The sequence below is a fragment of the Hevea brasiliensis genome, chromosome 3, assembly GCF_030052815.1.
Source record: "Hevea brasiliensis isolate MT/VB/25A 57/8 chromosome 3, ASM3005281v1, whole genome shotgun sequence".
Lineage (NCBI taxonomy): Eukaryota > Viridiplantae > Streptophyta > Magnoliopsida > Malpighiales > Euphorbiaceae > Hevea > Hevea brasiliensis.
Window position 1 is genome coordinate 52,170,304 of NC_079495.1, and position 27,121 is coordinate 52,197,424.

A 27,121-nucleotide genomic window follows, 5' to 3' on the forward strand; every position below is an offset into this window, starting at 1 on the left:
AAACCCTATGAAATAATTTTTGGGACTCCAGTGAAGAGTTATTGAGCCTTAGATAGCAATAAAATGCCAAGAAAATGCTAAGAAAATTTTCTAAGTCGATACAGACAATTTTAGCTCGTTAAGCTAAATGAAGTGCATTTTGGTCATTCACCTCCAGAGATGATTTTTTATCAACTTATCCATTCAATTAAGTGAGATATATGACATAAAATGTGAATAAATATTAATGAAAAATTAATTAAAAATGAGTAAAGAAAGAAGAAAGAAAAAGAAAACAAAATGAAATTTAAAATTCAATTATGACATAAGCCATATGCAAGCATGATGCAATTAAAAATTATTTCAACCAATCATAATTAGACAAGCTTCATCATAAAAGATAAAAAGAGATTAATTAAAAATTAAAAGTCATCTTCTTCATTTCTTCCCTTCATGGCTGAAACCTCACTTCTCTCTCCTCCATTGATACACTCTTATCAAACCTTGCTAAACCTTGATTTCTTCCCATAAAACTCATAACTTTCTTCACCAAAACTTGCCCTAGAACCTTGCTAAGGTGTTTGGCAACCAAGAAAAGCCAAGAAAGTGAAGATTTAACAAAGTCATAATTGGCTCATTTAAAGGTTAGTGCCAAATCCTTTCCCTCTTTCTTTATATTCTTGGTTAGGACTAAGAATTGAGTTAGAAATTGAAGGAATTGAAAAAAAATATGCATGTTAGGGCACTCTTTAAATTTTAGTAGCCATGAACATACTTGGGTTTGATGACTTTTAATTGAATTAAAATGGTGTAGAGATGTCATTTGATGTGTATAGGTGAATTGGAATCCTAAATTGTATGTGTAGTGCAAGATTGAAGGAATTGGGAATTAGGGTTTGTGCAAAATTAGGATTTTGCTAATTTGATGGTGAAGTGATGTTCTAATGGTCAATTAGTGACCATTTGGATTGGTTTGACTATAAAATGAGGTTTGTTGTGGCATTGGATTATGATTTGATGCGCTGCCCTTTTGTCCCAAAAATTTTGGACTTGAGTCTAGTGTGTTTGGGTAGCCATAACTTGACTTGTGTAGCCTCAATTGGTGTAAGACCAATTGGAGGTGAAATTAGAGACATAATGCCATATTTTTTATGAAGAGACCCTACTCTGAAAACCAATTTAAGTTGACTTAAAAATTGCCTAAATCCGGGTAACCAAAATTCTAAACTTGGAAAATGACCAAATGAACAGTGTTTGTTCATATGGCCATAACTTTGTGTAGAGAGGTCCAAATATCACACCCTACACCTCTGTAAGATGTAACATGATCCCATCGTATACCTAATAAATTACCGTACTTCGTCTACTAATAATCTATTAAATATACTACAAGAGATTTTGGCAGACTAATTTCATTTTTAAGTCTAGCGTGGTGACAAAAATTTAAACTAAGTATTTTCAATTCTATTATGTGTCCTAAAATTCATTTAAGAATAATTAGGCATTTTTTTTTAAATTTTGGGGAAAATCTGCATGTTGACGGCTGAAATTATATGAAACAGTTCTTCAATACCTGTCGAAAAGCAGTTTACAAAAATATATCATGTCCACTTTAAACTCAATCAACTCAACTTATTTGTTTCATTCTCAATAAATCTCAACATGCAAAAAAAAATTCATTATTTGCAAGTCTCAAAAAACAAATTTAAAAATTTACAACCATTGAAGTAATAATATTAATATTACAAATTTTCCAAACGATCAACTCAAGAAAATAATATTACAATAATTTACATTTAATTACAGCTTCAAAATAATATTATACTAATTAAAATCTAAAAATGTTTATTACAGAGCCTTTTATACAACTGTTTAACGTTTGTACAACATACATAAAGCTATAAATTACATCAAAAGAAATTACAAAGGGTATACCTATGATGTACCCACAGTTAAATCAACTACAATTCTATATCGCTGCTCCAAGTAGCTTACGTTGTGGTCCTCTTCTTTTTCCTATCTGCGACAGTATAAAAAGCTATCGCTGAGTATGGATAGTCAGTGGTATACAACTAATAATTTAAAATTCAATGTAAAGCATAAATTATCAAAACATATCAAATTATATTTTTATGATTCACAAAGTAATACAATATTTATCAGTCAAAATAAATCATTTATTTTTAATCACAAATAATCATCCTATTTCCATGAAATCATAATAATAATTTATAATTATTGACAAAACATTTATCAATAATCACTGTTTAATGGTGTTGCCAACAATTCACACAGTTGGACCCATGACATAAAATTTCCAATCATTGTCGTGTTGTACACCACAACAACGCAAAGCAAACTCTCCCTAATAACCGAAGCCAAAGGGAGGCACCAAAGACTAGCTAGTATATATGAGTACTTATCCAATCTCTAGCTCAACTGGCAAGCCAGAGAGGGAGGAACTCAACCCCAACAAGTGGAGAAGATATCTCACTAGACAAGCTATTGAGACCACAAAGCATATTGCCATATTAACTGTGGTTTCAAAATGTATTTAAAATAATTTCTACTCACAAAGCACATTTATAAATCAACAACCATATTTAATTATTGTAAATTCATGTACATGGTTGGCAACACATTAAATTCAATTTACAATCCTCAAAACCATGAAATAAACTCTTAAATGCATAGAAAAAAAATGTAATTAAATCATACAAAGTCACTTAACGAATTAAAGTTCCTGTACAAGAGAAAATATAAATATCAATTTCATTCAAAACCCATTATAAATTTAAAACGTAAAAATTAAGCTAGTTGTGTACAAACCTACTTTGAATCTCTTTATTTGTCCTAAGTCTTCCTTCTTTGGAAGTCTCTTTTCCAACTGAAACACAATAATTAAAGTATTTCAATATCCATTCAAATCACTTCTAATAATAAATCCAACAATTGAATTTTTGCTTACCTAATTTTACTTATAAGGTCTCATAAGTTAAGTTCTTCGTATTTTTTGCTAGGGTGGTTACTATTCATTTGGCTAGTTATAAAAAATATTGACTTTTTCATAAATAATAGGTATACTAGTTCTAATTATACCCACATATCACATTTTGGATTCTACATTTGTTGGCATTAGTTGCCAATCTCAATTTGAAGCTCATTGGAAGAAATTTCAAAAATTCAGATTCGGTCACTTGGGTTTATTGTTCCATTGAACCTTTATACAGTAAATAATTGGCTAAACTCTCTTCATTAAAGTTGTTCCTTAATGTTTCTAGTTTAATTCCCTTTTTGAATCACTCCATTTGGAGTTTTGTAGCTCAAATTATGACATTTTTACCATAACTGGACGGATTGGTCATTTTTAGATTTTCTGGGCAAATTTTGGTTCTGGCAGATTTGGTGACTTAATTTTGGTTGGCAATTTGAATAGGTTATTGTCAGAATTTGGATTGGTGTTCTTCATGAAAGTTGTTCTACTATGTCTAAGCTTTCCACTGGTTCAAAAATCAGGTCATTTGGACCTCTCTACATAAAGTTATGACCATTTGACATGTATTGTTCATTTGGTCAATTCTGCCCAGTAACAAGTACCAAATCCGGATTCAAGCAGAATTTAGGTCTACTTGGGGTCAGTTTTAGGGTAAAGTTTCTGCATGAAAATTGTTGCATTATGTCCCTATTTTCATCCTCAATTGGTCTCACACCAATTGGAGTAACAGAATTCAACTTATAACCTTCTAAGTGAATAAGGGTCAAGATGTCCAGAATTCAACCTTACCACATTCATTCCCAATCTCAATTCTAATCATCAATTCACAATCACATGCACACCAATTGACCAAAATTGAGCATTAAAACATCAATTGGTCAACAATTCTAAAAATCTCCAAATTTTTCCCAAAACCCTAATCTCCAAGAACCCTAGTTTTCCCAATTGCCTAATTCATGCAATTTCACTTCACTACTCATATCCAACACCTCATAACACATCATAATCATAAAACATGTTTAATTGAAATCAAACTCATCAAATCCATCACCCTCACAAGCTGGCCGAATTTTGCTTCTAAAAATTCAAACATGATTTCATCCATTTCTAATGCTAACTCATCTTAATTAGACTTAATTTCAAGAAAACTAAAGTAATTAAGCTTAAACATAAACTTACCTTAAGTAAAGCTTTTCCCAACTTTAATCTCTTCAAACTTCTTCAAATTTCTTTCTCCCAATCTCTTTCTTGGAGTTCAATTTGAGGGTTTCTATAAGTTTTATAAGAGATTTATGGAATAAAATCAAGCTTTGGAAGCTTGAATTGTATTGTTAATGGAGGAAAGTTGAGAGAATTTTATAGAGAGAGAGAGGGCGGCAAGTGAAGGTGGAAGAAGACAAATTTTTTTATTTTTTTTTCTATTTAATCCTCTATATACTTATCCAAAAAATAACTTAATTAAATTATAATATTTATTATGTCATGCTTACTTAGGTGTGATGTCATAATTCTTTTTAAATTTGAAATTTTCCTTTTCTTTTTCTTTTTATTTCACACACCTCTTCACTTTTAATCCATCTTTCTTAATTTTAATTTCCTACATTTTAATAGACATTTAGGCCAAAAGTTTCCTCTGAGGGTGAATTGACCATATTGTTCCCTATCTGTCTGATCAGTTTTTCTAATAGCACTAGATTACTTCCAAAACTCTTATTTAATTATTTAAGCTTGTTCTCAATTTTTTTGTGGTTTTCACATTTTCACTAGTTTCGCAATTATCCCTAGACCTGGGGTGTCGCAGGGTCCCACATGAAATTAGGATAATAACTGAGCTCGCAATCACTTCCCGTTTCGGTCACCCATCGTCGGGACCTCGGCTCATTTAATTGATTATGTTTTGTTTTTCTTATTTCCATTTTACCTTCATACAATTTCTATTAATTTTTATTTATGGCTTTTCTAGGTGATACAGATATAGTTATAGAAATCCTGGCTGTCCGGACAAACACTAGTCACCAAAATAGTAGAATGTATAGGCTACTCAGTATGGGGGTGTTACACCAAATGACCTAATTCTTAAACCCCTGGAAAGCTTAGACAACGTAGAATAACTTTAATGAAGAACAGAAACCTAAATTTTAACCATAACCAATTCAAATGCTAGCCAAAGTTATGACACCAAAACTACCAGAACCAAATTCTACCTAGAAAATCTGGACAATGACCAATCCGGCCAGTTATGGTAAAAATGTCATAACTTGATATACAAAACTCAAAATGGAGTGATTTAAAAAGAGAATTAAAGAAGACACATTAAGGAATAACTTTGATAAAGAAAGTCTAGCTAAATTTCCACTGTAAATTGGTCCAATAGAACAGTAAACCTAAGTGACCAAATCATAATTTTTGGAATTACTTCCAATGAGCTTTGAATTAAAATCGGCAACTAATGCCAGCAAATGTAAAACTCAAAATGTGGTATTTTAGTGCAATTAGAACTTGCCTACCTATTAATTATGAAAAACTCAACAATTATGCATGAATAGGAAGGTGAATAGTAATCACCAAACATTAAGTACAAAGAATTAAACAATTAACTTTGTAACATGCCCTAGTATGCCTGGTATGAGTGGTTTGGATAGGTTGGCATGCCAATAGTGTTCTGATAGCAGTACTGCATATGCCTTTGTGCCATTTCGTGATTTATGACATATCGTTCCATTTTGTGATATTATGAATTGATACACTTGGCTTTATGCCTGATGTTTAATATGGCTTATTAGCTGTTCTGTTGCACACTTGGCAGACACTTTTTGACCGATGGTATGACAGACCAATGTACTTGGTACCAAGTGCCAGTTTACCTGTTTATCCAGTCTAGTCAAATAGTATATGTTACTTGGGCAACTAAAACAAGTCTTAATAATTTATAATCAAACAATGAATATAAAAAGTATTAAAGTTAATAATATTACGATTAATTACTAGAAATCCAGTCTGCATGAAATAACAACATAATTTTTACATATTTATTTATTTTAGTTTACTTTTATTTTATATTGGCACCACTAAGTTGTATTACTTAGTGCGTCGCTTTTTGCCACACGTAAATACTGGTGAGACAAATAGAGAGTCCAGCAGACCTCAGACTGGGTGAGCATTTCGATCTGCACTGTGTTCCAGTGTAATCACATCTACAGTGTATTTTGGGTAGGACACTAAATTATATCATGTATTTTGTATTTTGTATTGTGTTAGATATTTATTTTGCCATGTAAATTATGGAACTATGTAATTATTTGTAATTATGTAAATTAATCAAATGTACTATTTCATTTATGAATGAGTACCAAATTTATTTGTTTATGTATGAATGAAAATCGAGAGATTGTGATAAATGATTTGAAATATTGGGATAATGAGAAAATTTTATGTTTTATTGATGATATTGTTGAAAATTTTAACAGGTGGGGAAATCGTCAAAATGCTAATAAATTAGGGAAAACTCCGTCAATTTCTCCTATTAATAAATTGACCGCAAATAAAATAAATAAAATGTGAGTAATAAGAAATGCAATAAAATAAGTTAAGACGCTTCGGCATCGAGTGTGACATGCTTTACTCATCTACACTGTAAACGAGTAAGGGGGTATCACATAATTAATGTACTTTTAAACTTTTAGTATTCAGGGTTTTAGGATTTTTTTTTTTATTTTTTCCCTTCTCTTTTGACAATTTAGGATATGTGCTTTCAACCAACACTTATAAACATCGTCAGTCACTTTATCACTTAAGTACTAACTATACTAAAACACAAGCCCTAAAATAAATAAATAAATTAAAATAACTCGGACTCCATTAATAAGAACCTTAAAACACAAGGTATCTAAGTGTATTTTTTCCAAGATATAATAATAATAATAATAATAATAATAATAATAATAATAATAACACAACAATTATCCTTAATCTTAAATTAGTTTTAATTGGCTATATAAATCATTTCTTGCCATTCAACGTAGTATCCAAAACTTATAAATCTTTTAACACTTCATGTTATCTTTGGTTTCTTCATTTCCCTTCTCACTCTTATTAATTTATTACACCTCTATAGTAATAATAATAATTAAATAACACCCGTGTAAATTCCCATGAAAAAGTTGCTAGTATTTCAAATCTATTGGAAAAACAAAAAGAAATATGCCTCCGCTGGTCATCATTAGGTAATTATTTGGCCTAATAATAATCAGTGTTAACAACAATCTACCTTTCAAAATTTAACCTACTGATGCACATTGCTTGTTAGAAAAATCTCTGTATATCTATGTATTGGAGACCGCACATATAACTAGCGAAGTGTATAATTTTCCCATATTTCAACAAGGACTATTATGGAGTCATTTCAAGGTGTTTCAACATAAAATCAACAAGAGAACACAATTACTTTTGCATCAGGTTAAACACGGCAAGTCTTGGCGAGATAATCACATCCTTCATACACTTCTAGCCCTTGCTGGCTTAATTGATCTTCTGCAAAGCAAGCGCATCGTTTGCTCATCTTCCCAGTCAAAGCGATTTCTCGAGGCCTCTGAACTAACCTTGGGAAGCCATTTTCACACCATACCTGGCCATAGAAAACTTCTGACGTGAACACCAATATAAAATTAGAGAAATTATCTGAATTCTGAACTTGTGTTTGAGCAATGGTTTCATTTCGCAAACTTTCAGTGTAAAAGATAAACAAAATTAAACTGATGAGGCAAGCTTAAATTTTGGCATGGATTTCTAGTTTTCCAAAACAGCAGAAATATACCTCTCCACCCTCTCCTTGACTCCACCTTGAATTGCAACTGGGTTGTTTGGCTTCTTCGTTTTTCTGTTTCTCCATAAGTTGTGCACCTCTTGCTGCTTTCACTTCAACGCCTTTCAAATATTTTGTGGGATTTCCTTGAACATCATAATAACGACCAACTAGTTTGCCAACAAACCTGATAATTCGGAGTTACAACAGTCATTTGCTAAATACATACCTTTATACCACTAAAACCAAAGTTTATACATCTATTAAATTAAACTTGAAATGCATCCATGGTAATGATTTTGAAACAAACACACAGTTACAACTTTACAAGTCCACTATACTTCCATAACAGCTACTAGTTCACGTCAACATAATCAATATCCAAGAGCTAATGAGCAATTCTACCTAAATTATATGCATAAAAGTACACTGAAAAGGGTAACGTTTTATATGGGCCAAAAAAATACTAGTTAACACAATCAACTCAACTAAACCTTTATCCTAAAAATTTGGGATCGGCTATATGGATTCGCTTTCTCCACTCTAAACAATTTTAGGTTAAATCCTCAGAAATGTGTAATACTTCTAGATCATGTTGTACTACTCTCCTCCAAGTCAATTTAGGTCTACCCCTTTTTTTCTTTCTATCCTCTAACCTAATGTGCTCTACTTGTCTAACTGGAGCCTCAGTATGTCTACGCTTCACATGACCAAACCACCTCAATCTCTCTTCTCTCAACTTATCCTAAATTGACACCACTCCTACATTTTCTCCAATACTCTCATTACCGACTTTATCTAGTCTAGTATAGCCACTCATCCACCTTAACATTCTCATCTCTGCAACTCTTATCTTAAACGAATACGACTCCTTTAATATTCGACACTCACTACCATATAACATAGCTGGTCGTATGGCTGTACGGTAAAATTTTCCTTTCAACTTATTGGGAATCTCACGATCACATAAAACTCCCGTGGCACGTCTCCACTTCAACCATCCGACTTTAATCCTATGACTAACATCCTCCTTACATCCTCCATCTACTTGAAGGACTGAGCCGAAATATTTAAAGGGATTACTTTAGGATAGTACCACTCCATCCAAACTAACTCCTTCCCTGTCACTAGTTTGGCCTTCACTGAACTAGTTTGGCCTATCACCTAGAAGCATTACACATTTCTGAGAATTTAACCCAAAATCGTTCAGAGTGGAAAAAGCGAATCCATATTGCCGACCCCAAATTTTTTGGATAAAAGCTTAGTTGAGTTGAGTGCATGGAATAATGGATTTAAACTAAACTGCACTCCCAGCCGTAACAACAGCCACAATCATATGTAATGAAAATGGGTTGTTGCGGATGTGACATACTGGTAACAGCCTACTGCTATGCAAATTTTTTAGAAAAATTTACAAAATGTAAAGGATATTTAACCTTAACTAACAAATTCTTAGTCCTTATTAAATGATCTTTTTCTTGATCTTCAATAATTATTTACCAGATCCAACGTCTTCAAATTGATTACATATGTAACAAGCTAGGCACACATGATATGTATGCTCCAGCCTGAGGGGAAATGTTGGAATAATTGCTATAATTGTGCCTTAAGTTGAGATTGAATGCTGTTTGTGTGCTGCATTGGTGGCTGTAAATATGCCTGTAAATGTCCCTTTTTCAGTGTATAACTAAGCAGTATATATACACCCAATGGCTTGAAGGAATAATCATGCTATTTTCTCCAAATCTCCTCCTCTTCTTCTTCATCTTTCTTCATTTTCTTCTTCAATTTCTCTCTCCTTTCTCTCTTCATCACTATCTCTCCCACCATCCATTCAAATCCAAGTTGGAGGTAACTTTCCAAACCCCCAAGATTGCACTCTCCACATCCGAAGCAGCCCGCAAATTCCCTTCTCTCCCTCTTGGCACCATCCTCATCAACTTGCCTGAATTCCTCTTGCTATTGACCCAATCCAATGCCGCCACCAATGCTCAACTCAATTGACTTGAGGTGAACTAGTATGCTGATGATTCCTAGAATACAATTGATGAGCACTCAGAATCAAAACGTCACCCAGCATCAATATTTACAAAGCCAATGTTGCACGTTTTTGGGTTCTTTATGTTGATACTAGCTACTGTGATAGGGGAGATGGTGGTCTTGAGTAAAAGAATCAATTGAAGGAATTTAAGAGTTGTGGAGAAGTACAAGGTCAACTAGGATCAAATGAAGGCCTTGAATCACTTTTCTATGCTGCAAATTCCTTCAATCGACCACATCAGTGTCGGTTTGTAAGGGTTTGGCACCAAATGTAAATTAGAAATAGTTAGATCTTTTAATATTTTTTAATCTATTGCCTCTATTTTTGTGCATGTTGATCATTGTAGGAATATTTCTCCCTCATGTTGGAGTTGTAAATTGGCAATAGGTGTCCTGGAATTCAGGTTGTGTTTGGTGGAATTGGAGTTGTGAATATTTCTCTCTGCCATGAATTGATAATGAAGATGCTTTACATTTTATTTTTTAGTGGAGAGTAAGAAGGCAAGAGAAAGAGGGGGCCTACCATGCAATTTTTAGGTGGTGAAGAGAAAGTAAACAAGAGAAGGAAAGGAAAACATGGGAAGAGGAGAGAAAACCCGTCCAATTAAGAAAAACAATTTTCAAATGTTACTGAAATGGATCCATGTTATCTTCTTAGAAAAATTATAAACATTCAGATAGGACCGTATTGTTACTCAAACCAATTTTTAATGAATTTTGTGATAGACTGGCGAAGCACAAAATAAAGTTAAATAAATCTTAATATTTCCATCAAAATTCAAATAACATAAAACTAAAATATTATATTTTTTTTATTCATTTACTAATTTTGGTTTTTTCATGTGTAGTTTTAGATAATGATGTAGACTGTAGTAAGCACCAACACCATAGAAGAAAAAACGAAACCTGCATCATCACAGCATGACAGATGACAACGAGAATGAAAAAGCAGAGGAGTAAGGAGAAGTCCTGTTCTTTGAAGAAGAAGCTGAGAAAAAAAAAAAATCCAGCAACATGATAATGGGAAAAGAAAAAAAAATGTTGGCAAAACAGTTGCAGAAGCAAAGGAGTAAGAAAAAAGAAGAAAAATGCCCGCAGAACAGGTCTTGAAGAAGAAAAAGAAAGGAGAAAGAAAAGAGGAAAAAAAATAATAAAAAAATAACAGCACGACAACAGAAAAGGAAAAAAGAAAAAAAGCATACCAGTCTTTAAGAAGAAGCAGATGAGCCAAGAAGAACTGAAAAAAAAAACAAAAAAAAAAAAAAAAAAACTGAATCCTGGAGCAGAGGTAGGTTGTCATTATCGTCCTCTCTTCTTCTTTTTTTCCTTGGCTGTTCACGTTTTCAGTAGGCCAAAGGCACCTAGTACCGCAGAATGGGAATATGAAAATCCTACTACAATTTAGGAATTATTTTCATTGTAAAATTAGGAAATTTAAGAGTTTTTTTGGGTTTAGAATTTTATTAATAAGCTTATTATTATTTCTAGTTTATTTTGATTTAATTTAGCATTCCTAATTAGGATGGAATTAAGGTTCTAAAATCCTAATGTGATTGGGATTTTTAATCCTAATTCTACAAATAAGACCTCGATTTTTAATCCTCAAAGATTGGTCCTTAATTTCTCCTAATTATTTATTCTTCTTTATTTGCTCTACATCAATTTTAGTATCAGAGTCGTTATCAATCCAAATTTCTTGTAGCTTCCGCAAACTTTCAAAACCTTTCATCATGTTTTCTAATCTCTTCCAAAATTTCCTTCCTTGTCCCTGTCAAAATTTTCATTCAGCCTTCGAAACATATGACACCTTTATTACTGTTAAAAGAAAAAAAATAGAAAACCAAAAAAAGAGTCACAGCCGCCGCCACCACCAAGCAAACACCAAGACCCATCACTGTCCAGCCTTCAAATCCAAGCGCCATCACCAGAAAACAATTGGCCATCTTCAAGCGAGTCCATTGGCACCTGTCTGGTCATCTAAAACTAATCGGATCTCCAGATCCGTTCGAGTCAATCCAGACCCGAAACTTTACCTGCCTAAGAATCAACTATTTTAAGCATCCGAACCTTCCCCAAGCATCCCGTCTGCCATTAGCCCCTTTTCACTATCAATACTACCGTCTGACACCTCCCAGCTGGCCAAACTCGATGGGTCAGATCAGACCCGCCCCAATACCCAGCTGAGTTTACCACTCCTTTCTGTGCTACTATCTAGACTAGATCCACCCACTGACTCTGGCAACTACCACGTCAAGTAGCCACATCAGCTTGCCACTTAAACGTCACATCGCCTACCAGCACTGCCACGTCACTCCTGCCACATCAACAAAATTTCAGCGTGCCATCTTTGCTAATTTTGGCATTCTGGATTTGATTTTGGTATTCATTTTGGGGTAATAATGACTCCAAACTGTAAAAATTTGAGTCTTCTTCAATGAGGTCTGCTTTAATTTGAAATCATGTTATCGAGTAAAAGGGTACAGGATGATATTGATGATTCTAAGATACAATTAGATGATTTATGGGATAAAATTGAAGGAATACAACCCAAAATCAACGACTATTATGAACAGCTTGACGAAATATCTTATTTGATGGGTTTAAATGGTAGTCCTAACTATGCTCCTCATAGTTTATTCGATGAGTATTGAGATATACAAATAATATTACAAAATAGGGAGAAAGCAATTGAAAAATGTAAGAATAAATATAATGTCCAACAAACTCATCAACAAGTTAAGGATAAAGAACTTGAAGAATTTGAAGTATGGAAAGAAGCACATTTGTTTCAATTGAAAGAACAATTGGATACAAGACAAAGTATTGAAAATATAAAAGCAAGAAGTCTTAAAAATGCAATAAAACTACAAGAAGAGCAAGAAAAACAGTTTAAAATTAAAGAACAAAAAGAGCAAGTTGAAGATGCAATTAAAGAAGAGTAACTTGATAATGAAGATGATCAAAATACAGAAATTGAAAGAGTCTATTTTAAAGCAAGAAGTTAATCAAGTATTGGAGCCTTCAATGAAGATTCAAAACAATCAAGTCATGGAATTAATGAAAATTGGAGATCCTACCAAGTTAAAGAGCCTTTTAACTATTGTTTCAATTGATTTTATCTATCCAGATTTTTCCAAGAATACAAAAGAGAGCTCAAGCTCCTTCAAGTCAATCTTGTTACTACAATCCAAAAAGTTGATATTGTGTGTTCTCCTCACTTGGTTTGTGATCATTTCGTACTTCAAGATTTGAGGACGAGTTTTTTTCCAACCAGAGAAGAATAATGCATAATGGGAAGATGAAAATCCTACTATAATTTAGGAATTTATTTCATTCTAAAATTAAGAAATTTAAGAGTTTTATTAGGTTTAGAATTTTATTAATAGGCTTATCATTATTTCTGTTATGGAAAGTCAATCATTATATTATTTCTGTGTATATTCTGTATTCTGTATTCCTATTTAGGATTTCTTCCTAATTAGTATAACACAATTATAGGAATCAATTGTATATAAATACCCATGTACAGATTAATTGAAATCAATGAGAATCATCTCTTTCTACATCTCTTTCTACATGGTATCAGAGCAGGCCATCTAGGGTGACTATTTGTTCTCACCACCCAGCTCAGGAGAGACCTTGGCGCGATCGGCGTTCGATTCCGATCAACATTGCCGTCGCCTCAATCCCCTCATTCCACCACCGTGTCTTTGTTGCACGATCGATTACACCATTAAAGGACTTCTGAGGTTTGGCTCTCAGATCCTATTTCGGTATTTACTTGATTTGTGATTTTGGATTATTTTGTTGCTGTCAGCACTTTGGATTAGCGTTTCGGTTAGTTTCTTTGTCTCAACAAATGGCAGACAATAAGAATGTTATTTCTGATGTGATTCCGATGATGACTAAGATCACGGAACACAAACTTAATGGTTCAAATTACCTGGAGTGGAGTAAGACTGTTAAGGTCTATTTGCGTAGCATTGATAAGGATGATATCTTAATATATACTGCCCAATCAATGTCTAGTCCTCTCTCACAGCCTGTTTCTTCTGTCTCTAGACCTACTCGGCCTCCAGTTGTTCATGTTTATTCCAGGAGATTGGAGATTACTGACTCAGATCCTCCACCAGCTACTTCGTTGGGAGATCCTGTACCTCATACTGATCATGATTCTGATCTAGATTTACCCATTGCTCTTCGTAAAGGTAAACGTTCATGTACTTACCCTATCTCTTCTTTTGTTTCTTATAATCAATTGTCTTCTTATTCTCGGTGTTTTGTTACTTCTTTAGACTCTGTTCCTATCCCTAATACTGTTGGTGAGGCACTGTCTCATCCTGGCAGTGTCTTGCTATGAAAGAAGAAATGGAGGCTTTAGATGCTAATGGTACATGGGAACTGTTGCCTTTGCCCACTGGTAAGAAAGCTATTGGTTGCAAATGAGTATTCTGATGAAGGTAAATCTGATGGTTACGTGGCTAGGTTAAAAGCACGCCTTGTAGCAAAAGGATATGCTCGGACATATGGGGTTGATTACTCGACACTTTTTCTCCTGTAGCTAAACTTATACATTCGCTTGTTTATCTCTTTAGCGACTACATATGATTGGCCCTGCACCAATTGGATATCAAGAATGCTTTCCTTCATGGTGATCTTCGGGAGGAGGTGTATATGGAGCAACCACCGGTTTGTTGCTCGGGGAGTTGGGTAAAGTTTGTAGGCTTGAGTCTCTTTATGGCTTGAAACAAAGTCCTAGGGCACAGTTTGGGAGATTCGGTGAAGCGATGCAGAATTTGGTATGCAAAAGAGTAAGTGTGATCACTCGGTATTTTATAAGCAACTGAAATTTGGTCTAATTCTCCCGGTAGTCTATGTGGATGACATTATCATCACTGGGAGTGACTCTGCAGGTATTTCATCTCTTAAAACCTTCCTCCAAACCCAGTTTCAGACCAAAGACTTGGGATTATTAAAGTATTTTTTGGGTATTGAAGTTATGAGAAGTAAGAAGGGTATTTTCTTGTCTCAAAGAAAATATGTCATCGATCTATTGATGAGACAGGAAAATTAGGTGCTAAGCCTTGTAGTGCACCAATGACTCCAAATTTACAACTGTTAGCGGGGATAGTGAGTTGTTTGAAGATCCAGAGAGATACAGGAGATTGGTAGGAAAATTGAACTACCTTACTGTCACTCGTCCCGATATTGCTTATGCCGTTAGTGTGGTAAGTCGGTTTATGTCTTCCCCAACCGTTGCTCATTGGGAAGCCTTGGGACAAATCTTGTGCTATCTGAAGGAGCTCGGGAAGAGGGTTGTTATATGGTAATCATGGGCATTTGAATGTTGAATGTTTTTGGATGCCGATCGAAATTTGGATCTAAGGTTGATAGGAGGTCAACTCTTGGATATTGTGTTTTTGTTGGAGGAAATTTGGTGTCTTGGAAAAGCAAGAAGCGAGTGTAGTTTCTCGATCTAGTCTTTGAATCCGAATACGAGCCATGGCACAATCGGTATGTGAGGTAATGTGGATATTTCAATTACTAGATGAGACAGTTTTAAGACCCCCAACTGCGAAATTGTGGTGTGATAATCAAGCTGCTCTCCATATTGCTTCTAATCCGGTATTTCATGAGCGGACCAAACATATTGAGATTGATTGTCACTTTGTTCGTGAAAAGATTCAACAACAGATCATCTCAACAGGACATATCAAAACTGGAGAGCAGTTAGGAGATATTTTCACAAAAGCTCTGAATGGAGCTAGGATTGACTACATTTGTAACAAGTTGGGCATGATTAACATCTATGCTCCAACTTGAGTGGGAGTGTTATGGAAAGTCAATCATTATATTATTTCTGTGTATATTCTGTATTCTGTATTCCTATTTAGGATTTCTTATTTAGGATTTCTTCCTAATTAGTATAACACAATTATAGGAATCAATTGTATATAAATACCCATGTACAGATTAATTGAAATCAATGAGAATCATCTCTTTCTACATCTCTTTCTACAATTTCCTAGTTTATTTTGCTTTAATTTAGTATTCCTAATTAGGATGGAATTAAGGTTCTAAAATCCTGATGTGATTTCCTAAATCTATAAATAAGACCTAGGTTTTCTATTGTAAGGGGTATAAGTTTTATTATGATAATTTTTATGAGAACAATAATATTTTGAGAATTAGTTTTCTCTTCAATGATTGGTCCTTGATTTCTCCTAATTTTATTCTTCTTTGTTTCTTCTACATCATCTAGGCTTGCTAGGGCACAGTTGTTGCACCTGAGCTCATTTGAAGCAGGTCGCTCACCTAGATGGGTTTGAGGCATTGGCCATCTAGCCTCTGTTGCCTTTGAGAACTCTCCCATTTAGATAGTAAAGAACTAACCTTATTATCACCAAAAAGAGTGTCTAAGAGGTTCTTGGTTATCTTGATTTTGACTTTGAGAGCTTTAGTCATCAGCTTGATAAGCAAAAAACACCAAATATTACAAAATAACTCACCCTATGCAAAAAAATTGAATGTAGAAATATAGATTTGTCCTCCTTCACTTCAAATATATGTTGTCTATTAGATGATCTCAACTCAAGAATTTGTAAAGAAAGGAAATTTCACTTGAGAAATTTGAGAGAAACTGCTTGGAGAAAGTGTAGAAACTTAAAAGGAATATAACCAATTGCCTTTGGCCACCAAAAAAAAAAAGCCTCCTTAGTTGCTCACCTGAATAATAGCCTTTAAATAATGGTTAGTAACGACCATGCTATTACTTACAAACCGCTACAACCTACAATTTAAATGCCATTATATATAGGGGAAACAATAACAGAAGGCCAAAAACTTATAAATAACGGCTGTTAGGTAATGCAACGGGCCAACAACCATTTTTTAAACCATGATTGCAAATTGCCTCGTCTTCACTCATTTGTCATTGTGCCATGGTGGCACCCTTGTGATATCTAATAAGTCTCGCCCAATAATCTCCCCTAGACTCCAACATCTACTTTATTTGCCAAGATGTGATTTTAGGTGAACTATTTTTTTTTTTTCTTCTTATTGTGTATGTGATTAACAAGCTGTTTTGGAATTGGATGAATTTGGGTTTTTCAAAATTTTGGATTTTTTTTATAGTTTTCTTAAATTGGAGTTTTAGGAATTGTAATTTTAAGATTTCAAGTTTTGGTTTGTAATTTAGTGATTGTTTTGGGTATTCAAGGGTATTGGGTGATTGTTTTCCCAATTTGAGCAGTAGATTGAATGCGAGTTACTATTAATGGAATTAATATTAAAATCTCTTACTCTATTATTAATTTAGTTCTAAAATGAAAATTCAGTTTGATTTGCAAAAGTGTTGTTAGGCCAACTTGTTAATTTGATTTGCTTACGACCATAGTTTTAAATTGCAATCGCGAGTAATGAAAATGGGCCTGTAACAGTAATAACGTAACAGTAACGGCCTATCGCTACACAAATTTTTTTGAACAATTTACAAAATGGAATGAACAAATATTCAAAATTATAATTAAACAAAGATATACAACTAAATATTAAGCACAAATATATCAAATAAAGATATTAAATCCACCATTCTTATACATCATTAGTATTAATCTATTTAAAACCAAAATAACTAAGAACATAGTAAATAACTAACTTTATTACCTCCAAAATGAGTATCTAGAAGATTCTAGATTATCTTGACTTTGATCTTAAGACTAGGACTGGACACTTTGATCATTAGCTTACATTGTAAACTTACTATGTAATTAAGTTGTGAAATTGCTTACTATTTAATTTATGACTTATGAAAATCAATTTCAAGAATTAATTTCATGATTATTTATTTTTCTTAAATTTTATCTTGCCAAAACCTAAATTTATACTTAGCAGATATTATTAAAGCCTAAAATTTTCTTTGATATTATTTTCTAATTATTTACCTAAAAATAATTGAAAATAGCTAAAAATTAGGAAAAACAAATTAAACAATAACTCACCCTTTAATCTCCTTCACTTCAAAACTACCTTATCGATTTAATGATCTATGCTCTTGAGCTCAAATTTGTAGAGAAATGAATGATTTCACTTGAGTTGGTTGTGGAGAAAATTGTGAGAAAGTTCAGAGAAAATGACTCAATTGCCTAGAGAGAATGAAAAAGTGCTGAAATAAATGAGCCAAGATAATTTTTTTTTCCCCAAAAAAAGGTTCCCCAGCTACAATAACCCTAGCAACTAAAAATTAGCAACATACCCCCAATTTTCACACAATTGAAAGCCTATTGTGGACACATTCATAAGCTACAAGACACATGGGACCCACGAAATCCAACCTGATATGCAAGCAACAATATTATCATTTCCAAATTTTTATCTACTTTTCCAATTCCTATTTAATTATAGTCTATATGGGTTTAGGAATCCTATTGCTAGTAGGATTCCAATAAATTTTGTGTAAACCTCTCTTATAAAGGGGTCACTTGAATTAATATAATTAAGCATAACTATTTTCAATTAAATTAAGATCTAGACTCTCTCTTCTCCAATGAGTCCAAGGTATGAGCTCACGTTTTCAGCAACAATAGGTCGATAAAAGAATTGACGTAAAGCAAAAGTTTTTAGTTTTGAATCAAATTTCACTATTAACAAGCACGTAACGAGATCCTAGGTACAAGAACATAACAAATTAGTATCAGAGCTTAACGCCATGGGTAATTCAAACCCGCAAGAACAATTGAAGGTATTTTTCCAAGAAGCATGTTATAGGAAGTTAATCCTATAATTATGTATATAATATTTTTTCTTAATTAGTTAGCATAATTATTGGGATATCTTCCAAATTAGAATATTTAATTATAGAATTCTTTGTATATAAATATCTTGTATCTCATTCAAAAAAATACTCAGAAAATATTCTCTTCATGGTATCAGAGCCAGGTTCCCTAGCCTGAATTTTTTTTTTATGAATTTTTTTTTTCTCTGCTTCTTCTCCTCCGACAAGTGTTGTCTTCTAGGAGAACTCAATAAAGTTATCTCAGTGTCTCACCACCCGTCTCAGGAGAAGGCACAAGTGCCGATCGGCCACCCTTGGAAGTCCGATGACCGGACTTGAAGCGCGTAGCCTTCAAGCGCCATTCTTAAGTTTTGATCCCTATTCCACGCGCCGGCGCGTGAACGTGCGTGTGCCGTCCAACGGCGACGTTCGACAGTCACGCCTCTTGTCCCAGGGTCGCCTCGACTTGGTGATTCTAGTTCCATGGTTCATTGTTCAGTTTGGGGCATTTCTTTTGGATCTCAAATATTTCTCTCCTTCGAGCAGCTCACTGTTGAGCAATTTCAGGTTCTGTTTTCATGGAATTCTTTTGTTTCTAAGTTTTATTGAGTTTATTTGAAGATTAGGACAGAGTTGGTTATTAACCTGTGTTAGAATTTTGTTAATTTCATCTAATGGCAGACAATAAGGATATTATTTCTGATGTGATTCCAATGATAACTAAAATCACGGAACACAAACTTAATGGTTCAAAATACCTGGAGTGGAGTAAGACCGTCAGGGTCTATTTACGAAGTATTGACAAGGATGATCATCTTACTAAAGATACATCAACTGATGATACAAGGCAAGCTTGGCTTAGGGAAAATGCTCGATTGTTTTTGCAACTTTGAAAATCGATTCACAGTGAGGTAATTAATTTAATTAATCACTGTGAATTTGTTAAAGAATTCATGGATTACTTAGATTTCCTGTATTCTGGTAAAGGAAATATTTCTCGTATTTATGATGTGTGCAAAGCATTCTATCGTGCTGAGAAGCAGGATAAGTTTCTCATGACTTATTTCATTGAATTTAAGAGTATATGAAGAACTTAATGTATTTGTTATGGAAAGTCAATCATTATATTATTTCTGTGTATATTCTGTATTCTGTATTCCTATTTAGGATTTCTTATTTAGGATTTCTTCCTAATTAGTATAACACAATTATAGGAATCAATTGTATATAAATACCCATGTACAGATTAATTGAAAAAAATGAGAATCATCTCTTTCTACATGGTATCAGAGCAGGTCATCTATCTAGGGTGATTATTTGTTCTCACCACCCAGCTCAGGAGAGACCTTGGCCGCCGACCGGCCGTTTCGACTCCAATCAACATTGCCAGCGTCGCCTCAATCCCCTCATTCCACCATCGTGTCTTTGTTGCACGATCCAAAGACACCATTAAAGGACTTCCGAGGTTTGGCTCTCGATCCTATTTGTATTTGCTTGATTTGTGATTTTGGATCATTTTGTTGTCACAAGACTTTGGATTAGCGTTTCGGTTAGTTTTCTTTGTCTCAACAAATGGCAGACAATAAGAATGTTATTTCTGATGTGATTCCGATGATGACTAAGATCACGGAATACAAACTTAATGGTTTGAATTATCTGGAGTGGAGTAAGACTGTTAGGGTCTATTTGCGTAGCATTGATAAGGATGATCACCTTACTAAAGATCCACCTACTGATGATACACAACAAACTTGGCTAAGGGAGGATGCTCGGTTGTTTTTGCAGCTTCGGAACTCGATTCACAGTGAGGTAATTAGTTTAATTAATCACTGTGAATTTGTTAAGGAATTGATGGATTACTTAGATTTTCTGTATTCTGGTAAAGGGAATATCTCCCGTATTTATGATGTTTGTAAGGCATTTTACCGTGCTGAGAAAGAGAATAAGTCTCTCACGGCTTATTTTATGGATTTTAAACGAGTATATGAGGAACTTAATGTATTGTTGCCTTTTAGTTCTGATGTGAAAGTTCAGCAGGCCCAACGGGAGCAACTGGCTGTTATGAGTTTTCTTGCAGCCTTCCTTGAGTATGAGATCGCTAAATCTCGATTCTTTCGATTCGAGATTTCCTCTTTGCATGAAACATTCACACGGGTCCTTCTGCAGAGAGTACCCAATCTTCACAGACAAGAGTGCTCTTATTAGCCGTAATCCAAATGGACAACAGGTAATAGAAGAGGAAGTAGAGGAGGAATTACAGCAAATGTAGTAATCAGCGTAATGGAGAGGCTAGTTCTAATCAGAACTCAAGAGGAGTCATTTGTTATTATTGTCATGAGCCTGGCCATACAAAATATAATTGTCCGCAACTTAAGAGGAAAAATCAGCGATCACAGATGGCAATATGACAGCAGAGGATTCTACAGTATCTTCCTTTGAGAAAACTGTTTTGGTATCCGCAGAGGATTTTGCACAGTTTTCCCAGTATCAGGCATCTCTAAAGCCTACGGTTCCTTATCATCGCGATCACGAGTCGAGTAAATCCACTACATGCCTTGTGTCTTCCTCATCCAAATGGGTTATTGATTCTGGTGTAACAGATCACATGACAGGTAATTCTAGTCTTCTATCTACTTTTCAGTCTAATCCCACTTCCTCTACTGTTACTTTAGCTGATGGTTCTACTTCTTGTGTTATGGGTTCTGGAACTGCGAATCCGACTTCGTCAATTTCTTTGTCATCTGTTTTGTGTCTACCAAATTTCTCTTTTAATCTACTTTCTGTTAGTAAACTTACTCGTACCTTAAATTATTCTATTTTCTTTTTCTCGATCGGTGTTTGTTTCGTGATCTTACGACGGCAGATTATTGGTAGAGGACGTGAGTCGTGGTCTCTACATTCGAAAATCATGTACCGCGATCGCTTGTTTGCTCCAGACCTTAACACCTCTTGAAGCTCATTGTAGATTGGGTCATCCATCTTTCTCTACCATGAAGAATTTGTCTCCTCGCCACTTTTATCAAGACTAGAATGTGAGTCGTGTCGGTTGCAAAACATCATCGCTTGCCTTCTCGTGTCTAGAGTCAATAAACGGGCTTCATCCCCTTTGAGTTAGTTCATTCGATGTTTGGGGTCCTTGTTCATACTTCTAAAAGCGGATTTCGTTATTTTATTACTTTTGTTGATGATTACTCTCGTGTTACCTGGTTATATTTAATGAAGAATCGTTCTGAGTTGTTTTCTATCTTTTGTGCCTTTTGTAATGAAATCAAAACTCAATTTAATATTTCTGTGCGCATATTAAGAAGTGACAATGCTAAAGAATATTTTTCAGCACAATTTCAGTCTTATATGACACAAAATGGCATTCTTCATCAGTCTTCCTGTGTGGATACCCCATCCCAAAATGGCATGGCCGAAAGAAAAAATCGGCATCTTCTTGAGGTAACTCGTGCTCTTCTTTTTCAGATGAAAGTTCCTAAACACTTTTGGGCGGATGCAGTTTCTACGGCATGTTTTTTGATCAATCGTATGCCTTCTTCTGTCCTTAATGGGGATATTCCTTATACTGCTTTGTTCCCTACAAAATCTTTGTTTCCCGTTGAACCCCGTATTTTTTGTTGTACTTGTTTTGTACGTGATGTTCGTCCGCAGGTTACTAAATTGGATCCAAAGTCCCTCAAATGTGTCTTCCTTGGGTACTCCCGGATCCAAAAAGGGTACCGTTGTTTCTCTCCTACTCTTAATCGTTATCTTGTTTTTGTAGATGTCACATTTTTTGAGTCCACTCCATTTTTTTCTCAATCATCTGTGTATGAGAGTCAGGGGGAGGAAGATGATATCTTAATATATACTGTCCAACCAATGTCTAGTCCTCTCTCACAGCCTATTTCTTCCGTCTCTAGACCTACTCGGCCTCCCGTTGTTCATGTTTATTCCAGGAGATTGGAGATTCCTGACTCAGATCCTCCACCAGCTACATCGTTGGGAGATCCTGTACTCATAATCGATCATGATTACGATCTAGACTTACCCATTGCTCTTCGTAAAGGTAAACGTTCATGTACTTACCCTATCTCTTCTTTTGTTTCTTATAATCAATTGTCTTCTTGTTCTCGGTGTTTTGTTACTTCTTTAGACTCTATTCCCATCCCTAATACTGTTGGTGAGGCCTTTGTCTCATCCCGGTGATGTCTTGCTATGAAAGAGGAAATGGAGGCTTTAGATACTAATGGTACATGGGAACTGCCTTTTGCCCACTGGTAAGAAAGCTATTGGTTGCAAATGGGTATTCTGATGAAAGGTAAATCCCGATGGTTCTGCGTGGCTAGATTAAAAGCACGCCTTGTAGCAAAAGGATATGCTCAGACATATGGGGTTGATTACTCTGACACTTTTTCTCCTGTAGCTAAACTTACTTCTGTTCGCTTGTTTATCTCTTTAGCAGCTATATATGATTGGCCCCTACACCAATTGGATATCAAGAATGCCTTCCTTCATGGTGATCTTCAGGAGGAGGTGTATATGGAGCAACCACCTGGGTTTGTTGCTCAGGGGGAGTTGGGTAAAGTTTGTAGGCTTCGGAAGTCTCTTTATGGCTTGAAACAAAGTCCTAGGGCCTGGTTTGTGAGATTCATGAAGCGATGACAGAATTTGGTATGCAAAAGAGTAAGTGTGATCACTCAAGATTTTATAAGCAACTGAGGTGGTCTAATTCTCTGGTAGTCTATGTGGATGACATTATCATCACCGGGAGTGACTCTGCAGTATTTCATCTCTCAAAACCTTCCTCCAAACCTGCCAGACCAAATACTTGGGATTATTAAAGTATTTTTTGGGTATTGAAGTTATGAGAAGTAAGAAGGGTATTTTCTTGTCTCAAAGAAAATATGTCCTTGATCTATTGACAGAGACAGGAAAATTAGGTGCTAAGCCTTGTAGTGCACCAATGACTCCAAATTTACAACTGTTAGCAGGGGATAGTGAGTTGTTTGAAGATCCAGAGAGATACAGGAGATTGGTAGGAAAATTGAACTACCTTCTGTCACTCGTCTGACATTGCTTATGCCGTTAGTGTGGTAAGTCAGTTTATGTCTTCCCCAACTGTTGCTCATTGGGAAGCCTTGGGACAAATCTTGTGCTATCTGAAGGGAGCTCCGGGAAGAGGTTTGTTATATGGTAATCATGGGCATTTGAATGTTGAATGTTTTTCAGATGCCGACTGGGCTGGATCTAAGGTTGATAGGAGGTCAACTACTGGATATTGCGTTTTTGTTGGAGGAAATTTGGTGTCTTGGAAAAGCAAGAAGCAGAGTGTAGTTTCTCGATCTAGTGCTGAATCCGAATACTGAGCCATGGCACAATCAGTATGTGAGTTAATGTGGATATTTCAATTACTAGATGAGACAGGTTTTAAGACCCCCCTGCCTGCGAAATTGTGGTGTGATAATCAAGCTGCTCTCCATATTGCTTCTAATCCGGTATTTCATGAGCGGACCAAACATATTGAGATTGATTGTCACTTTGTTCGTGAAAAGATTCAACAACAGATCATCTCAACAGGACATATCAAAACTGGAGAGCAGTTAGGAGATATTTTCACAAAAGCTCTGAATGGAGCTAGGATTGACTACATTTGTAACAAGTTGGGCATGATTAACATCTATGCTCCAACTTGAGGGGGAGTGTTATGGAAAGTCAATCATTATATTATTTCTGTGTATATTCTGTATTCTGTATTCCTATTTAGGATTTCTTATTTAGGATTTCTTCCTAATTAGTATAACACAATTATAGGAATCAATTGTATATAAATACCCATGTACAGATTAATTGAAAAAAATGAGAATCATCTCTTTCTACAGTATTGTTGCCTTTTAACCTTGATGTGAAAGTCCAGCAAACTCAACGAGAGCAGATGACTGTTATGAGTTTTCTTGCAGGTCTTCCTTCAGAATATGAGACTGCTAAATTTCAAATCTTATCTAGCTCTGAAATTTCCTCTCTGCAAGATACATTCACACGTGTCCTTCGTATAGAAAATACCCAACTTCCACAAACTACTAGTGGTGCTCTCGTTAGTCAAAATATGAATGGACAAAGGAGAAATAAAGGAGGAAATTCAAGCAACAAAAGTAATTAGCGTAATGGGGAAACCAATTCTAATCTGGATTCAAAATGAGTTATTTGTTATTATTGTCATGAGCCTGGTCATACAAAATACAATTATCTAAAGCTTCAGAGGAAGAATCAGCGGTTTTAGATAGCAAACATGGCAATAGATGAGTCTACAGTTGCACCCTCATCTGAGAAAACTGTCTTAATATCTGCAGAGGAATATGCATAATTTTCCCAATATCAGGCATCTCTAAAGGCCTCTAATTCCCGTCACTACTATCGCTGAATCAGGTAAATTCTCTACATGCCTTGTATCTTCCTCATCCAAATGGGTCATTGATTCTGGTGCTACAGATCATATAACAGGTAATTCTAGTCTTTTATCTTCTTTTTAGTCTCATCCTACCTCCTTTACAGTTACTTTAGCTTATGGTTCTACTTCTTGTGTCATAGGTTCTGGTACTGCAAATCCAACGTCTTCTATTTCTTTATCGTTTGTTTTATGTCTACCTAAATTTTCATTTAATTTGCTTTCAGGTAGTAAATTTACATTTTGGGAAGATATGGATGATTTAATGCAAAGCATACCGAATGAAGAGAATGTTTTCATTGGTGGAGATTTGAATGGGCATGTAGGAAGAGATAGACAAGGTTATGAGAATGTTCATGGAGGTTCTGGTTTTGGCAGCCGAAATGAGGAGGGAAAAAGCATCCTGGATTTTGCTATGGCATACGACCTAATACTAGCAAATACCTACTTTATAAAAAGAGAGTCACATTTAGTGACTTTCAAAAGTGGACAACATAGAAGCCAAATCGACTTCCTCTTAACTAGGAAAATAAATATAGCTCTATGCAAGGATTGCAAGGTCATTCCAGGAGAGGTTTTAACAAGTCAACATCGGTTGGTAGTCTTGGATGTCAAGTTTAGGAACAATTCAAGTAGGGTCAGAAGAAATAGTGTAGCTCGAACAAAGTGGTGGGAGTTCAAAGGAGTAAAGCAAGTGAAGTTCAAAAATGAGCTTCTCGAGTCCGAAGTATGGAAGCTGGATATGGAGGCCAATGATATGTGGATACAGATGGCATCAAAGATTAGAGAAGTAGCTAGAAAAGTACTTGGAGAGTCTAAAGGACATGAACCACCCTCAAAAGAGAGATAGTGGTGGAATGAGGAAATACAAAAGGCAGTGAAGAGAAAAAGGGAATGGTATAAAAAATTACCTAAATGTAATAATAATGAGGCATATGAACAGTACAAGATAGCAAAAAAAGAGGCAAAAAAGGCAGTTAGTCAAGCAAGAGCACAGGCATTTGAAAAGCTATATGAGAAACTTGAAACTAAAGAAGGGGAGAAAGATATTTATAGATTAGCAAGGAGCAGAGAAAGGAAATGTCAAGATCTCAATGAAGTTAGGTGCATTAAGGATAAGGAAGGAAAAGTGTTGGTGAAAGATGAGGACATTAAAGAAAGATGGAGAAATTATTTTAATGATCTCTTTAATAATAGTCAAAATGATAATAGCGTGAACATAGATTATAGAACAATAGAAAAGAATGTGAATTATACTAGAAGGATTAGATATTTAGAAGTAAAGGAAGCACTTAAGAGAATGAAAGTGGGTAAAGCCTATGGACCCGATGAAATACCAATTGAAGTATGGAAGTATTTGGGAGATATGAGAGTGGCATGGTTAACTAAATTATTTAATAAGATTCTAAACTCAAAGAAAATGCCTGATGAATGGAGGAAGAGTATTTTAGTACCTATTTTTAAAAATAAGGGAGACATACAGAGTTGCTCAAACTATAGGGGAATTAAACTCATGAGCCATACTATAAAGTTGTGGAAGAGAGTTGTGGAGCATCGACTACGTCATGATACTTCTATCTCTCTCAATCAATTTGGTTTCATGCCCGGTCGTTCAACTATGGAAGCGATCTTTCTCATTAGAAGCTTGATGGAGAAATATAGAGATGCGAAGAAAGATCTACATATGGTTTTTATTGATTTGGAGAAGGCTTATGATAGTGTTCCAAGAGAGGTCTTATGGAATGGGTTAGAACAAAAGAGGGTATCTATTAGGTACATACAAGTATTGAAAGATATGTATGAAGGAGCAACTACTATTGTGCGCACAGTGGGAGGGGACACGAGATTTTCCGATCTCAATTGGATTACACCAAGGATCAGCCATAAGCCCTTACCTTTTTACATTAGTTTTAGATGAACTGACGAAACATATACAAGAGAGTATTCCTTGGTGCATGATGTTTGCGGATGATATTGTTCTGATAGATGAGACACGAGAAGGAGTCAATAGAAAGCTAGAACTTTGGAGAAGTACTCTAGAGTCAAAGGGTTTTAAGTTAAGTAGAACAAAGACAGAATACATGCATTGCAAGTTCAGTGAAGGCC

General features: G+C 34.9%; 1 protein-coding gene across 1 annotated transcript in view; it reads right to left on the reverse strand.

Annotated features, from left to right (window-relative positions):
* Positions 1 to 7,238: 7,238 nt before the first annotated feature.
* The window catches only part of LOC110655071 (membrane-associated progesterone-binding protein 4), a 33,460-nt gene continuing 13,577 nt past the window's right edge, over positions 7,239 to 27,121 (reverse strand). Inside the window, exons 7-8 of the mRNA XM_021811247.2 lie at positions 7,788 to 7,962; positions 7,239 to 7,598 (exon numbers count right to left, since the gene is read on the reverse strand). Coding sequence (XP_021666939.1) covers positions 7,431 to 7,598; positions 7,788 to 7,962 — 343 coding nt within the window. The 3' untranslated portion in view covers positions 7,239 to 7,430. The remainder of the gene's footprint in view (positions 7,599 to 7,787; positions 7,963 to 27,121) is intronic.